Here is a 14759-nt window from a genome sequence, read left to right as displayed (position 1 = left end):
GGGCCATATGAATTCATGATTTGGAAATAAAAATTATAAAAACTCTGTAAAATACATCTCATGATTCTCCCTGCAGATGTAAACTGCTTCTTTTTTTGCCATGCCAGTTCACAGAGTCAGGGTCTGTTTGTGTCCTGGCTTCAGCTGGGATAGAGTTAATTGTCTTCCTAGTAGCTGGTATAGTGTTATGGTTTGGGTTCAGTGTGAGAAGAATGCTGATAACACACTGATGTTTTCAGTTGTTGCTAAGTCCTGTTTAGACTAAGTCAAGGATTTTTCAGCTTCTCATGCCCAGCCAGCAAGAAGGCTGGAGGGGCACAAGAAGTTGGGAGGGGACACAGCCAGGGCAGCTGACCCAAAGTGGCCAACAGGGTATTCCATACCATGTGACATCATGCCCAGTATATAAACTGGGGGAAGTGGGGCTGAGGGGGATCACCACTCGGTAACTAGCTGGGCATTGGTCTGCAAGTGGTGAGAATTGCATTGTGCATCACTTGTACTGTATATTCCAATTCTTTTATTATTCTTATTGTCATTTTATGATTGCTATTATTAATTTCTTCCTTTCTGTTCTATTAAACTGTTCTTATCTCAACCCATGAGTTTTACTTTTTTTTTTCTCATTCTCTCCCCCATCCTACTGAGGGGGGAGAGGTGAGTGAGCAGCTGCGTGGTGCTTAGTTGTTGGCTGGGGTTAAACCATGACAATTTGCTTAGGCCAAACACCATTTGAATGTGACCGAACAATATCAGGACCCAAGCAGTGGAAAGAAACATCAAGGGTTCTTTGGAGAAGTTTGTTGCATTTATTCCTGTTTTATAGCTGCTGCATACGTAGTTTACACTTGGCAACTTTTTTAGTTGCTTTTAGCTTGGGCAACTGATAATGCATGTTCACATTGTTCTTTTTTTTTCATACTTGTAGTACTTGATGCAGGATTGTGGCCTAAAGAAATATTTGCAAAGTAATTCAGCACAAATGTGCCAGTTAGTTTCTTTGGTTATCTATTGGCGATATTCAGTTCCCACCTAGTTTGTTCAGTGCTGCTTTGGTAAACTGTTACAGATTTTAGCAGCAGGCAGTTCACAGTAATTATATGATATAATGCACTAAGTAAATATATGATAAATGAGCAAATGTAAACCAAACAAGAAACGCAACTCTGGGGACTAACTGGGCCTGAAATTCTCGTGGATAAGCATGGCAGGTGAGCAAAGGAGTATGAGGAATAAGACAAGAATTTCTTAGAGCCTGACTGCCACAAATATGTCAATGGAGCTGAGTCAGCATGGGAAGAATGCAGTAATTTGCTGTTGATTCAAAAAACAGTAGCTCACTGCTACCCTTCTGGGTGATGTGGACAGCATTTGCCAGAAATGCTGATGACTAGCCTTTGAGAGTTCTGCAGAGCTACTGCTTCTGCCACTCTTCAACCCATCTCTTGTGCTGCTGCATTCCAGGGACATTCCACTGGTAACAATAGCATGGCACATTGCTGCTGGAATAGCCACCAGTCAGCATCAGACCAGCAGCCAAAAAATGTAAATAATACCAGTCATCTTTTTCGACATCACAGTTTAAGAATTCGTTTGCCTTTCTGAATTCAAAAATGTTGCTTTTGCTTCACCTTTGTCAGGTCAATATACATAGCAGATATTTTGTGTGCACAAATGAATATTTAGCAGCATAATTTATATTTCTTTTGTGTAGTATTTCTTCTACAAAATATTCTTCTGCTGTACTATTCCTCCAGCATTTTGCCCACTAGAAACCATGCCTTTTTCTGCCTTTCTTCCTCCTATCTCTTTTTATGTTTTTTCTGTATAGAAATACATTTAGTTATTGTGTTGATGATAACTTTCCTGTTAAGTTATCTCTCTTCCTGACCTCCAGCCTTTCTCCATTTTTATTGCCAGCTCACGGATGCTACGACTGTAGGATTGTGCTAACTGACCCCTCTGGAGTTTTCACTTCTCCGTGCTTCCCCAGTGATTATCCCAACAGCCAAGCGTGCAAGTGGATCATCCGAGCACCTCATGGATTCATCATACAGCTAACATTTATCGATTTTGACATTGAAGAAGCTCCAGGCTGTATTTATGATTCGCTGACATTAGACAATGGAGAAAGCCCAATGAACCTTTGTGGCATCACTGCCAAAGGATTATCCTATAACTCTACTGGCAATGAAATGATCGTGTCATTTAAAAGCGACTTCAGTATCCAAAAGAAAGGTTTTAATGCCAGCTATGTACGAAGTGAGTAGACCCAAAGCATTTCATCCCTCTTATAGATGTTAGAAGGAAATGTCCTATAAGGATTAGAACAAAACTTCCCAAAGGAATCAAGTCCTCCATGAGAAGGGAACGGATGGGGAGGCTGCAGGGTAAAACTACAGAGTTCTCTTGTATGGTTTTTTAACTAATTTATTTTTCTTTGGATGAAAAGAAATTATTTTATTCTGGGACATGACATCAAGTGTGTTAGAAAAACTTTTCACATGCAAAGACTTTAGGTCTAATAGTGCGTTTCCCTGCAGATTTATGCTGGAGTGTTTGGAAGCAGGACACCTGTCCTTCAGGTCAGCGTACCTGCGGAAGGACATAGAAACCTAAAGGAGAATGAGAGAGGGAACTTAGCTGAGCCAGAAACAAGGCCGGCCTGGACCTCTGTCCCAGTGAAATGCCCAACAGTGAGAAGGAGTTTGTGCAGAAGACAGAACTTCTCAGAGCTTCTTCTAGCCTCTAGAACAAACTCCCAGGGATGAACTGGCATTGCAAAATGGCAAAATGGCTACCTTTTACTCCAGCTCCTTGACCTTTCTTTCCCTTCCTTAACTACATAGCAATGCCTAGATTTTAAAAAGCCTAACAACTGAAAAAAAAAAAAAAAAAAAAAAAAGGCACTCATGCTTTTCCCCCTAGAAGATAAGGGTACAAATAACATGTGATTGATGTTTGTTTTGTTGTTTAAAGCATTAATTAGAAGTTGTTCTCACATGACTCTAAAGGGCCGCATGGTAACGGAGGGCATTAGGATGATCACTTACAGGCCCCATATGCTACGCACAGTTCGTTCCCCTTCAGGGTTATAACTTACAGTTACATGCTCTCAGTTCATTTTCTTTTTGTTGAAATCACACAACTTAGACTGAATACCAGTATTGCATTGAGCATTTATATTACTGTAGTATGCTTATGTTCTGTTGGTTAGCTGGCTGCTGTAAAAACAAAGAGCAGGGAGGTTTGCAGTTATCTCTTCAGTCACAAGCACATCTTCCTCATGATTTTTTTTTAATATTTGTTAAACATATCATATATTTTAAAATAATTAAGATAGTAACCCCCAGGAATCATAAGACAAAACTAGTCCTGATTATGCCAGCAAAATCTGTGTGCAGTTCTGAAAAGAAAAAAGGTAACATTATACCAGAGGAGCTAAACATACTTCTTTCTGCTGAGGTCCTTTCATGCTCACAAAATGAATGTAGTAATAATTCTAGGAGCACCTGTTCTCTTCTGAAAGTGGAAGCAAATTTCCTGAAAGGTTTCTCTATTTGAAAATAGCAGCTCTTGCTGCATTGTAAGAAGTTGTAAAATCAAGTGGATCATAAAAAAGTGACATGCAATCAGATTATGCAAAATGATTTATTTCTTCATTCCTCTTTAATATTTTAATGTTTAAGTATAAGTGACAAGATGACTTACAATTGGAATTGAAAGATGCAATGTTACCCTCAGATGTGTTCACTGAGGAGCAGAGGAAAGGTCCACAGACATAGTCAGAGAACCCTTTGTGTATATATACCTATAGGTAATGTATTTTTATGAAAGCAAAATATTACTTCCATGCCAAATTGAATAGTACCTTACGTTCATGGATAGCACCATTAAAGTTAAATAGTCTTGGAAGATATCCTTTTATTTTGAATGAGAAGACTACTCCCCAGTGTGAGTAAAGGTGTCAGTGACCTTCACCAGTGACTTATATTTTAACATTTTGCATATATATTAGCTCAGAAACCCTATGTCTAGGCTTTCTGTTAAGCATCTAGGCTAAGGCTGCTGAATTTTGTTTCATTATTGCAAATCTGTAACTCTCACCTGACATCTTGATTTTGACCATGGATGCCAGGAGAGCTGGCTGCATGCATTTAGGGCAAATTATAACTGTATTCTGCTTACTGCCTACAGTTGTGCAATTACATTGGGTTCAGAAGATATTTACAGACAAAGATCATGGCAATGTTTAGCCTGGCAATGGATACAGAAAAAAGGCCTTGGTAAAGGGATGACAATGTGCTGCTTTCCTTTCAAGTTATAAAAGCATATAGACAATAGGACATCGATGCACACACGCACTGACATTACAATGCATCTGCATGGCAGATGTCAGTGCTACACTCTCCTGTCCTTGCAAAGAGTTCCCAAAGCCATTGGAGAGATTGCACACCCCCTCACTTCAGGTCCCCAATGGCTTTTCAAAGCTCCTTTGTCAAGGTGACACCATTGTTACTACTATGAACATGATACCTGGGCAAAATCATTAATTTCTCCCAGAGCAAGAGGAACAGCGTTACCTTCATATTTTCTTTCATTTCTCAGAAACAATTATATGTAAATAATAAAATTAAGTAGTTTAGTTTGTTCAGTTTTGAGTTTCACAGAATAATGCAAAGTTGGAAAGCAAAAGGGCTGTTCAAAGACACACACCAATTTACTATCCAGAAATGGCATTTAAAAAGATATTAGTGGTACATCCTAATACACAGTATGTACACAAAACAAAATATATGTGGGAAAAGACAAATACAAGAGAGTAAGTGAGTTTGGGGAGGGAATTAGCTGAGAATAGAACAGCTTTTGTGTGACTGCTTGGTTTTATGTAAGAGCAGTTTCAAACTGAGTTTCACAGAGCACATCTTGTTATCCATAACAAGTTGGCTACCAGTGCAAATGTTGGTTTTCCTGATTGTCACCTCCTGCAAAACACCAACAGCAGATGGATGGGCCATATCCTCAGCTGCAGTACATGAATGTAGCTTTGCTAGTCTTGGGGGAATTATGTCAATTTACACCAGCTGAAGAGCTGGCATGTTAAATAATTTTCTAGTAATAGTTAACTGTGTAAGTAATAGCTCCACTGGTGAGTGAAAGTCACTCAGTCACCAAAAAGAGAGGAAGGAGAGCCGACAGACCTCTGTTAGTACAGAAGACAATGTCATGTAAAATTAACACACAGTTGAGTAGTACTGCAGTAGCCCAGATTAAAAGCACAATTCAGTGCGGTAGTAACAAAATACTCTCAAACAGGTATTTGGTATGTAGACACTCGCAGACCTCATTAAAATTGATGCATTTCTTCCAGCATCAGTGAAAGGGCAGTTGAAAGCAGTGAAGCTAGGAACAGCAGAAGCCACTGCTCAAGCACCAAACCATGCTGAAAAGCCCATCAGCTGGCAGGAAAGCCATTTTCCCTGCAAGGGATTGTAAAATACACTCTAGGGACTCCTGGTTTGCTTATGTGTAAAGGGGTGTATGAGATGTGGGACAGTGAGCTGCAAGTAAGCTAGGGGCTCTAAAAAGCAGCAGAGGCGGGCTTTGTGCGTCCCAGCGCTCCTGTAAAAGCAGATGTGGATCTCAGAACAGTGAGCTGCCTGTTGCTGGTCGCTCCTCCTGCGTCTAGGCTGCCAAGACTTTTGTACATTCTTCATGCGTAAATAGCAATGTGTCCAAAAAAGCCCCCGTGCATTGTAATCCAGTTATATTCCTAACAGAAACAATTTAACATCATTCTGAAAGTAGTCTAAACACTTGGATGAATATTCCAAGAATATATGTGTATTCTTCCTCAGAGAATAACCAGTTTCTCCAATACTAACATCTGAAATTCATCAGTATGATGACTGGCTGTGCAACAGTAATCAGGAAAGACATCTGCGCTTAATGTCGATGGCAGGATTCTGTTTTCTCCACATGGACAAAATACTTGTCAGTTTTGTCTTTTCACTGTATGGGGAAGGTGCCAGTGGTTAAATCTTTCAGATGAGTACAGCAACATCCTGCCTGTTTATTTCTCTTCCTATACTGTTTAAATGTGACCAGGTAGTCCGTAACTCTCCTGACCACCCTAACACAGGCTGGACAGTGCTTGTATGAATAAGCTTTATTCTTTTTCCAGTCTTGAATCCTTATACTTCTTCTGGAACTCTTTCCATGTTACATAAAGAAGCTTACAGTATAATTAACCCATGAAAAAAATACCCCTGTTTTCAATGGAGAGTTGAACACATTTTCTATCTATAAAATTCTTACAACATACTTCTGCCCTTGGGAAGGAAAAAAAATCTATGAAGTAAATCCAGTAACTATAAAAGTCCAGTATTTTTCTCTCTTCCCTCCCATTCTCCACATGCTGGGTTGGCGGATAATGTGCAATGCTTTATGTTATTTTACTATATAATATATTGGTCAAATTATGTCCTTGTGTATATCCAAATATGGTAGTTTGGAGCTCAGAGTCTTTGCAAGCAGCTGGCAAAGGGAATTTGCAATACCACAGACTACACAGAATCCTTATACCCCATATATCTGTCTCATTTTCTGAGTGCGGTGTGACAGTCACCCTTCCCTCACATGTCTCACCCTCTCATATTGAAAGGCTTTTATTTCATTCTGAGAAGGGAACAGGTGTAGTAATTAAAGTACGCATTGTGGCATCACTTAAAAATCCCAGGGGAGACTACTGTTGCAGTTATTCTTCAGGTCTAGCAAAAAACAGTTTCACTTCCAGCATATACACTGTGAAAATGTATAAAAGAGGTAGCAGACATTTGCTGGAGATGTGGTCTGCCACAGAACTGCGGAGCCAGAAATAAAACTGAGGGCTGCTTCAATGTGGCCTTGTTGACCTCGATGCTTTGCGTGACTGATAACCTGAAACTTCTTTCTGTGGAGAAATTTACTAGGAGAATTTTGTGGCTATAAATGTGCCAGTAAAGCTGAGCATATTGACACTTTATTTTGAAAAATAATGTTCTCCAAAGTAGAGTGAACAGAATTCTCATTAATATACCCACAGAGAAAAAGCATATGTTGTGTGATACTGTTTTTCACATCTGGTGGCAGCCATTTTGTCAGTGCAAATAAGAATACTTAATAATGATTAGAGACGGAGTAATTCTGCCGATGCCTAAATACCCTAACTGCAGTGCATATTTGCAAGAGAACTAGCCATTTCTAGATACTTGTGCAAAATCCAAAGCTGCTGACCCAAATACTAGCAAATAGTGAACAGCTTGGATATAAATATTCATGAACACGTGATTGCAGTAGTCAACCAAAAGGCTGCTGGGGACAAAATGAGAAGATGCCTAATGTTTTGCAGAAACCCATTAGCTGAATTCAGGAACAAAAGGCTTCAGTTTGCCAAGGAATGTAATGGGGGCTTTCTTCTATTGCGATATTTAAAAGAAGCAAGGCCTGAACTTCGTTGGTGTAATGCAGTCATGCAGACAAGTAATTAAAATAATATATCTTAAAAGCAAGTCATACTGTGTTTTTCAAATAACTGGTTTATTCCATTGCCTAATGCATCCTTACTAGATGAATGAGCAGTAATTTTTATAGAGTGAGCCGAGGCAGAGTTGGAAGTTAGTAGGTAATATGTCCTAATATCACTCTTAACGCAACCTGAGGGGTTGTTAACTGTGTGTAGCACAGCATTCTCTGGGCCGTTGAAAAGGAACTCTGCATATTTTCAGCTGAGTGCACTCCCAAACCAAATTCCACTTCGTGCGTGCTATTACTATATTACAGTGATAAAAAACACCTGACAAATGTTTGATTTAATGAATGTTACTTTAACCCCTGCTGCCAGTCTGCCTTTATTTCTATATGATGAATTTATTTTTTTGTTAATTTATTTATCTGCTCTTGGTTCTAGTCGCCGTGTCTCTGAGGAATCAGAAAGTCATCATTCCCCAGGTTCCCGACGCCGATGCTGTGTCCGTGGCAGAGACTGTCTCAGTGCCAGAGCTTAGCCAGTTTACACTGTGCTTTGAAGCAACCAAGGGCAGCAGCGATGACAATGACGACTGGAAGGTTTTCTCCTACACCGATGCATTGTCAACAGAATTCTTCAGCTTCGGGAAGACCACAAAAGGCCATTTTCTGTCCTTTTCAGGCACACAGTGCATCCTTGAGAATGCATTGCCCCGAAATGCAGAGTTTTTCACGGGAACCTTTCAACAGCTCTGTGTCGTAGTGGATAGCTTCTCGGGCAGTGTCGGTATATATGCCAAAAGCACCTATCATATAGTGTACTGTCCGGGTATCTTTGACAAAGTTATCCCTGGAAACGGGAGGCTGGTGCTGGGCTCTAACAGCAATGAAGTGAGCTCTCTAAATGGGGACATTTACAACTTCCGCCTCTGGAATTTCACCATGAATGCGCAAACACTGGCCAACCTCAGCTGTGATGTGAAAGGAAACATTGTAGACTGGGAAAATGAATTCTGGAGTATTCCAACTTCAGCACTGAAAGCAGAAAACAATTTGAGTTGTGGTGAGTACGCCTTGCCAAATCTTTTTTGCTTATTTTCCCCCCACATTTCTGCATTGTGCTGAACATATCATATAGCAGCACAGAAGAAAAAGAGATTTCCTGTGAAAGAAAAACAGCTAGGTCTTACCTTTCTTAGACTTTAGCTCAACTCTTACCATACACAGAGGCTTTGAAAGGGTATAGAGTTGATTTCCTAAAGAACAACTCCCCTAAGTATATGGAGTTGCTGCTTGAAATGGTCTGCAGACTAAAGCTTTTCCTAAACAGTTTGTTTATTGGCCATCTACTCATATGAAATGGGGATAACAGGCAAGCACCTGCTAGCCTCAAGTAAGATTACAGTGGTCTCTGGAGAAAAAAATGTGTGTTAACTAACCATTTAGCAAATGTTTTTGTACCTGTTCTTTGGCCCTTTGATTAGCCAGAAGGAGCACTTGCTAGCCTTGTGCTGTGTGTGCAGATCCAGCAAAAGCAGTGACAAACAGCAATGCATAAGGAAGGAAGATTTTAGATCAAAATCATCATGTTTTATCTTCCTGATGACATATTATCAGTCCTTCTTTTAATTGGTAATTACTGAATGTCTTTCTTCCTGTAGATTACTCCAGAAGATAAATTTCAATATATTGTCCAACCTATTCTCATTTCATGGCTCAGGCACTTGATTCTCATAAATGTCCAGGTGTAATTTTTATATATGTATATGTTATTACAGTTGGTTGATAAATTTTCTACTGGAACATTTTTTCCAGATTAAAAAAAAAATCAAAAGTGTAAAATCTTTGTCACTTTGGACCAGTATTTTTTTTTTTTTTTAAGAATGTTTTGGTTTGTAACAACTTTAGAGATATTTGGGTAATTATAAAATGCATAGGGGAAAATCTGAATCATGGCCAGCAGTAGCCTATACACACGCATATGATGCTTGTGAAAATCAACTGCTATCAAACTCCATGTCCACAGAGTTTGAGCCCTCCTATTGTAGAAAATACATGTTTGTTAAAAAAAAACCCAAAAAAGACAAAGTAAACAGTTAAAAATCTTGGTTCTTTCTGAACCACGTGGGGTGTCTTCCTATCTAATGTTGTCGTCTCCAATTTTGCCTTCTTGCTCCTCTGGCACCTGACTACTTATTCATTTAAACATAGTTTAAATAGTGTCAATATAAGCATCTCCTGACAGAGCATCTGTCAGTGGTCTGAGAATCCTTAGCTTAAAACAGAAGCTGGCATCATTAAGGCATGCTAGTTGCTGTATCTAATAGCTCATGAGGGATTAAGGTGGTTAAAAAAACCATCTTGCTTGCTTTAGTTTATTCAAACCAAAATGTGAGGTACTCATTCACAGCTAGACTCTCTGGGACAGCTCTCAGCATGCCTCTGCTAAAAAAAATTAAGCAACACCTCTATAAAAGCACAAGCAACTAGATGCCTTCACCCCTCTGCCAGAGCAAAGAAAAGGCCGATCTAAACATTGACCATGACTGACAAAGGTGTTCTGGACAAAAATGTTGTTGCTTTTCTTTCAATACAAACTGATCTGACAGAAAATAACTTCCCAGAAAATCTTACTCCTCTTACACTGTTATACAGTGAAGACTATCACAATACTTTTACTAAACAACCTACCAAGACCTCTGTAAATGTTGCGGTCTCATTTAATTTTGACTGGAGTATGGGTCTTGTCATTCTTTCTGTTAAAGACTGTACAGTCCTGTGACACAAATGTAATAACACAGCTGTGGTCATAGAAACAATATACTTGTTTTCATTTGATAGCTTTATTCCTTGGGATGTCATTGTTCAGCAGTTTCCTTACAGCAGAACATTATTTTAGAAAATGTATATTGGCATTCCTATGTTAGGCCCAGGTGTCCATACAAGCCACTTCAAATGTATCTATATATAAGCATCGTTATTTCCTCTAACTAAGCCTAGGAGAAAACTAACTCACTAGTCAGTCTTTTTCTTTTGAAGATATTAAATCACCCCCTATGATACAGGCTTTCCTGAACCAGAGTATTTCCTAAAAGAAAGTACTGGGTGCAGTGTCATTTCAAAAATGGTTACTAATTCCAGAGAAGGAATTGTTAGAATTTTCTTCCCTTCATCTTCTTGAATAAAAGCCTTCATTGTAAAACCAGCCTTCAACAGGAGAGTTGATGAGTCAGGCTATCAACCATGAATAAACCGTTGACAGTGGGGAGATGACTCTAACTGATTGGGCTTCATTTAGCAGCAATGGAAGGATTTATGCAGAAAGGAGGTTTTCTCACAGCTCCAATAACGCTTCCCCAGGAAGCGGCATGTAACTTAAAAAAAAACCAAACCAAGCATTTAGCAGTGATCTCAACATATCTGTGCCTGAACAGTGCTTACATTTTTCAAGGGGTATTATTTTCATGGTTTTTCAGACAAAGCTTTTACAAGTAGATTTATGGAGCGTAAAAACACTGGCAAATTGTTCCAGATAATCTTTTCATAGTTTTACCTTCTCCTAGTTTATTCCTTAGACTAATGTTTTCACAGCTGTGCAGTCATGGTGGGGTGTTTCTGTAAGACTTGTCGGAATTCTGTTTTTATTGCCGTACCTTCGCACAGCTTGCATTTAAAGGTATATGTACACAGCCTGGGTATCCAGAATAATTTTAAAACAAGTAGCCTAGGTAATGACAGTGGTGTAACAACGCCAGTTCAGAGCTCAGGGCAGGCAAACTGAGGAGCATTTAATCAACCTCTGGTACTGATTTTGGAGCCTGCACTGGCTACACCTATAGCAGGATATGATCTACTCAGTTTGAGGGTAATGTGGCTGCACGTCTGTCCATGCCTGCAATTGCATTTGCTTCATGTACACTTTGTATGAGTCCTTCATTCCCAAAGGCCAGAGGAATTCTTAATTTCACTGTCAGATTCAACTCAGGGTGGGATCTGTCTGCTTTAGGCAGCTGAATGATGTTTCAGGCTGAGCTAATTGCCCTCAGTGGTGTTTATGAATAGTGGAATGAAAAAGGCTGTTCCAAAGGTCAGTGCATCTCATACTGGAGAAGATGTCTCAGTGAAGTCAGAAGTTTTTAGCTGTGGGAGTGCCTGTTCCTCCCCATTGACTATAAAGAAAGTCTAGCGTGATGAGCAGATACGGATGTCTGAGTTTTAAACATTTGAAGTGAGTGAGATATATCACACAAAGTGTCCATAATACAGGTCCATATCTGCTGTTCACATTACTGACCATGCCACTTGGCTTCATAAAGTACCTTTTGGCAAGTATCTGTTTGCATCCAAATCATATTTTCTTTAGTGGACACTGAAGGAATGCCTAGTCTGGCCAGAATTCAACCCAATTAAAACTTTAAAATCTTATTGAATATATTCACTGAAAATATTCCTCTTTAAAGTATACAGCTGGGGTGGGTTGACCCTGACTGGAAGCCAGGTGCCCCCCAAAGCCGTTCTATGACTCCCCTCCTCAGCTGGACAGTGGAGAGAAAATATAATGAAAGGCTCATGGGTCGAGATAAGGACAGGGAGGGATCACTCACCAATTACTGTCATGGGCAAAACAGACTCAACTTGGGGAAATTAGTTTAATTTATTATAAATCAAATCAGAGCAGGGTAATGAGAAATAAAACCAAATCTTAAAAACACCTTCCCCCCATGCCTCCCTTCTTCCCAGGCTTCACTCCTGATTTTCTCTACCTCCTCCCCGCAGCAGCACAGAGGAATGGGGAAGTGGGGTTGTGGTCAGTCCATCACACTTTGTCTCTGCCACTCCTTCCTCCTCAGGGGGAGGACTCCTCACTCTTCCCTTGCTCCAGCGTGGGGTCCCTCCCACAGGAGACAATCCTCCACAAATTTCTCCCATGTGGGTCCTTCCCACAGGCTGCAGTTCTTCACGAACTGCTCCAGTATGGGTTCCTTCCATGGGGTACAGTCCTTCAGGCACAGACTGCTCCAGCGTGGGTCCCCCACGGGGTCACAAGTCCTGCCAGAAAACCTGCTCCAGCATGGGCTCCTCTCTCCACAGATCTGCAGGTCCTGCCAGAAGCCTGCTCCAGTGTGGGCTCTCCATGGGGTCACAGCCTCCTTGGGGCATCCCCCTGCTCTGGCGTGGGGTCCTCCCAGGGCTGCAGGTGGATATCTGCTCCCCTGTGGACCTCCCTGGGCTGCAGGGGGACAGCCTGCCTCACCATGGTCTTCCCCAGGGGCTGCAGGGGAATCTCTGCTCTGGCGCCTGGAACTCCTCCTCCCCCTCCTTCTTCACTGACCTGAGGGTCTGCAGGGCTGTTTCTCTTACATGTTTTCACTCCTCTCTCCAACTGCAGTTTCTGTGCCCGCCGCAACTTTTTTCCCCTTCTTAACTACGTTATCCCAGAGGCACTACCACCATCACTGATGGGCTTGGCTTTGGCCAGCAGTGGGTCCGTCTTGGAGCCAGCTGGCATTGGCTCTGTTGGACATGGGGGAAGCTTCTAGCAGCTTCTCACAGAAGCCACCTCTGTAGCCCCCCCCGCTACCAAAACCTTGCCATGCGAACCCAATACAGTCTTCTGACTTAAGTGTTTTGTAAAGTTGGATTGGATTTTTTTAGCTTCACCAAATAAAATCACAGTCTTTTTTTAAATACTCACTGAAGAAAATATGAAGGTCCACAGATTTTTCCAAGCCAACTTTCAGGTGATCTTTCCATGATACAGAGCGAAGAGGACATTACTTACAGCAGGTTTTGATGTTGACTGTTTAATATTAGCAAATATATTGGGGGGGGGGGGGGGGGGGAATCTCACACAGGAGCTAGTATGTTCACTTGGAACATCCTTCCTGGAGTTCATAGGAAGTGTACCAAGGAAGTTAATTTGCCTGTATCTCTTAATCTATTTTAAAAACAAAAACGCCAAAAAAAACCCCAACCCTGAGCTTTAATATTTGTTGAGGATCACATGTTTTAAATTCTGCCCTATTTTTGTCGGCAATAAATGTAATGGTATCCATGGCATGACATGATTTCTGTGTCGAGGCCCCATGCTTCATCTGTTCTTGCACCACAGGAAATATTTTCCTAGCTATCTTTACGAGCTGATGGGTGGTGGCTCTGTAATTTTATGGAAGGATACAATGTTTCATGAGAGAACCTCATTAAGTCAATATGATTCTGAAGTGGTAAAGCAAAAGCCAAAAGGGCAATGCTCCGAGTAGGTTCATATTATGCCATGCTCTACAGCCCGATTATTTTCAACAGAGTGTGCAAAAGCAGCTGTATCTGCAGCTGAACCACTGGGATGCACAAAGTGTAATTAATGCAGTTTCACCAGTTGTTTTTCTATAGCCATTCTTACATGCCCTGGTTTTGCCTCCAGATCATCAAAGTGTGTGCATGTTGTTATGAATAATTCACTAGAGATACAGACTTATAACATTATCTGCTTATAAATCATGCATACCAGAATATTAATCACGCCCATGCCCTGGGCAGAGGAACAAGTTTAATCACCTTTTATCAGGTTGGTGTCTGTCACAGGCAGATTACTCAGAAGTGTGTGCTGGGTAGGTAACCTGTGCTATAGCAGCGGAGCGTGGTTGCTTCTCCCAAGGTGTGCATTACTACTCATGAAGATTGCATAAATCCTATGGCCCTACTGACCCCTCCGCTTAACACCGTTTCACAGAGTACACGCGAGCTGCATTCATTTAATGCGATGTTATTTAGCGAAAACTAAGGAAACTGGGGGAGGATACATAAGTGGCTGTAACTTGTAAGTCAACGGGGTTTTTGTGGATCCCTCAGCCTCAACAGAAAATTAAAACACATAAATCTTATAGGCAAATGGCAGTATCGGTTTTGCCACTGAGAGAAATTAGGAAAAGGACTGTGTCACTGCAAGATATAACATATTTTCAGACTTGATAGTTTTATGCCCAGTAGCCAAACCTTTCTGATTCTTTTACTTTGTTTTTCTAAAGGCTCATACCTAATTCCCTCTTCTGCAATTGAACCAACCAGTTGTGCAAACCTGGGAAGCCTTTGCCAAGGTAAGAAGCCCAGGTCATTTTTGCAGTTTCATCTTAGGGAAATCTTTATTTTCCTGGGTTTTTTATTCCGTTTCTTTTTATTATTGTTTCTAAAAGGGTGAACTGCAGTAAAAAAATAGCAAGGAAAGGAATTCTTTAGTCTCATCAAGTGTGTGGGTG

The 14759-nt window shown here is 40.7% G+C and overlaps 1 protein-coding gene across 2 annotated transcripts in view; it reads left to right on the top strand.

Annotated features, from left to right (window-relative positions):
- Window positions 1–14759, top strand: part of ADGRG6 (adhesion G protein-coupled receptor G6) — a 116565-nt gene that overhangs the window by 43254 nt on the left and 58552 nt on the right. For both annotated transcript variants that reach the window (XM_030022621.1, XM_030022619.1), the window contains exons 3-5: window positions 1921–2262; window positions 7949–8569; window positions 14532–14600. In XM_030022621.1, the coding sequence (XP_029878481.1) occupies window positions 1921–2262; window positions 7949–8569; window positions 14532–14600 (1032 nt within the window). The remainder of the gene's footprint in view (window positions 1–1920; window positions 2263–7948; window positions 8570–14531; window positions 14601–14759) is intronic.

Source organism: Aquila chrysaetos, chromosome 8 (genome assembly GCF_900496995.4).
Source record: "Aquila chrysaetos chrysaetos chromosome 8, bAquChr1.4, whole genome shotgun sequence".
In the NCBI taxonomy this organism is placed as follows: Eukaryota; Metazoa; Chordata; class Aves; order Accipitriformes; family Accipitridae; genus Aquila; species Aquila chrysaetos.
Note: the sequence above shows the minus strand (reverse complement) of the source record. Positions and strands in the feature narration are given on the sequence as shown.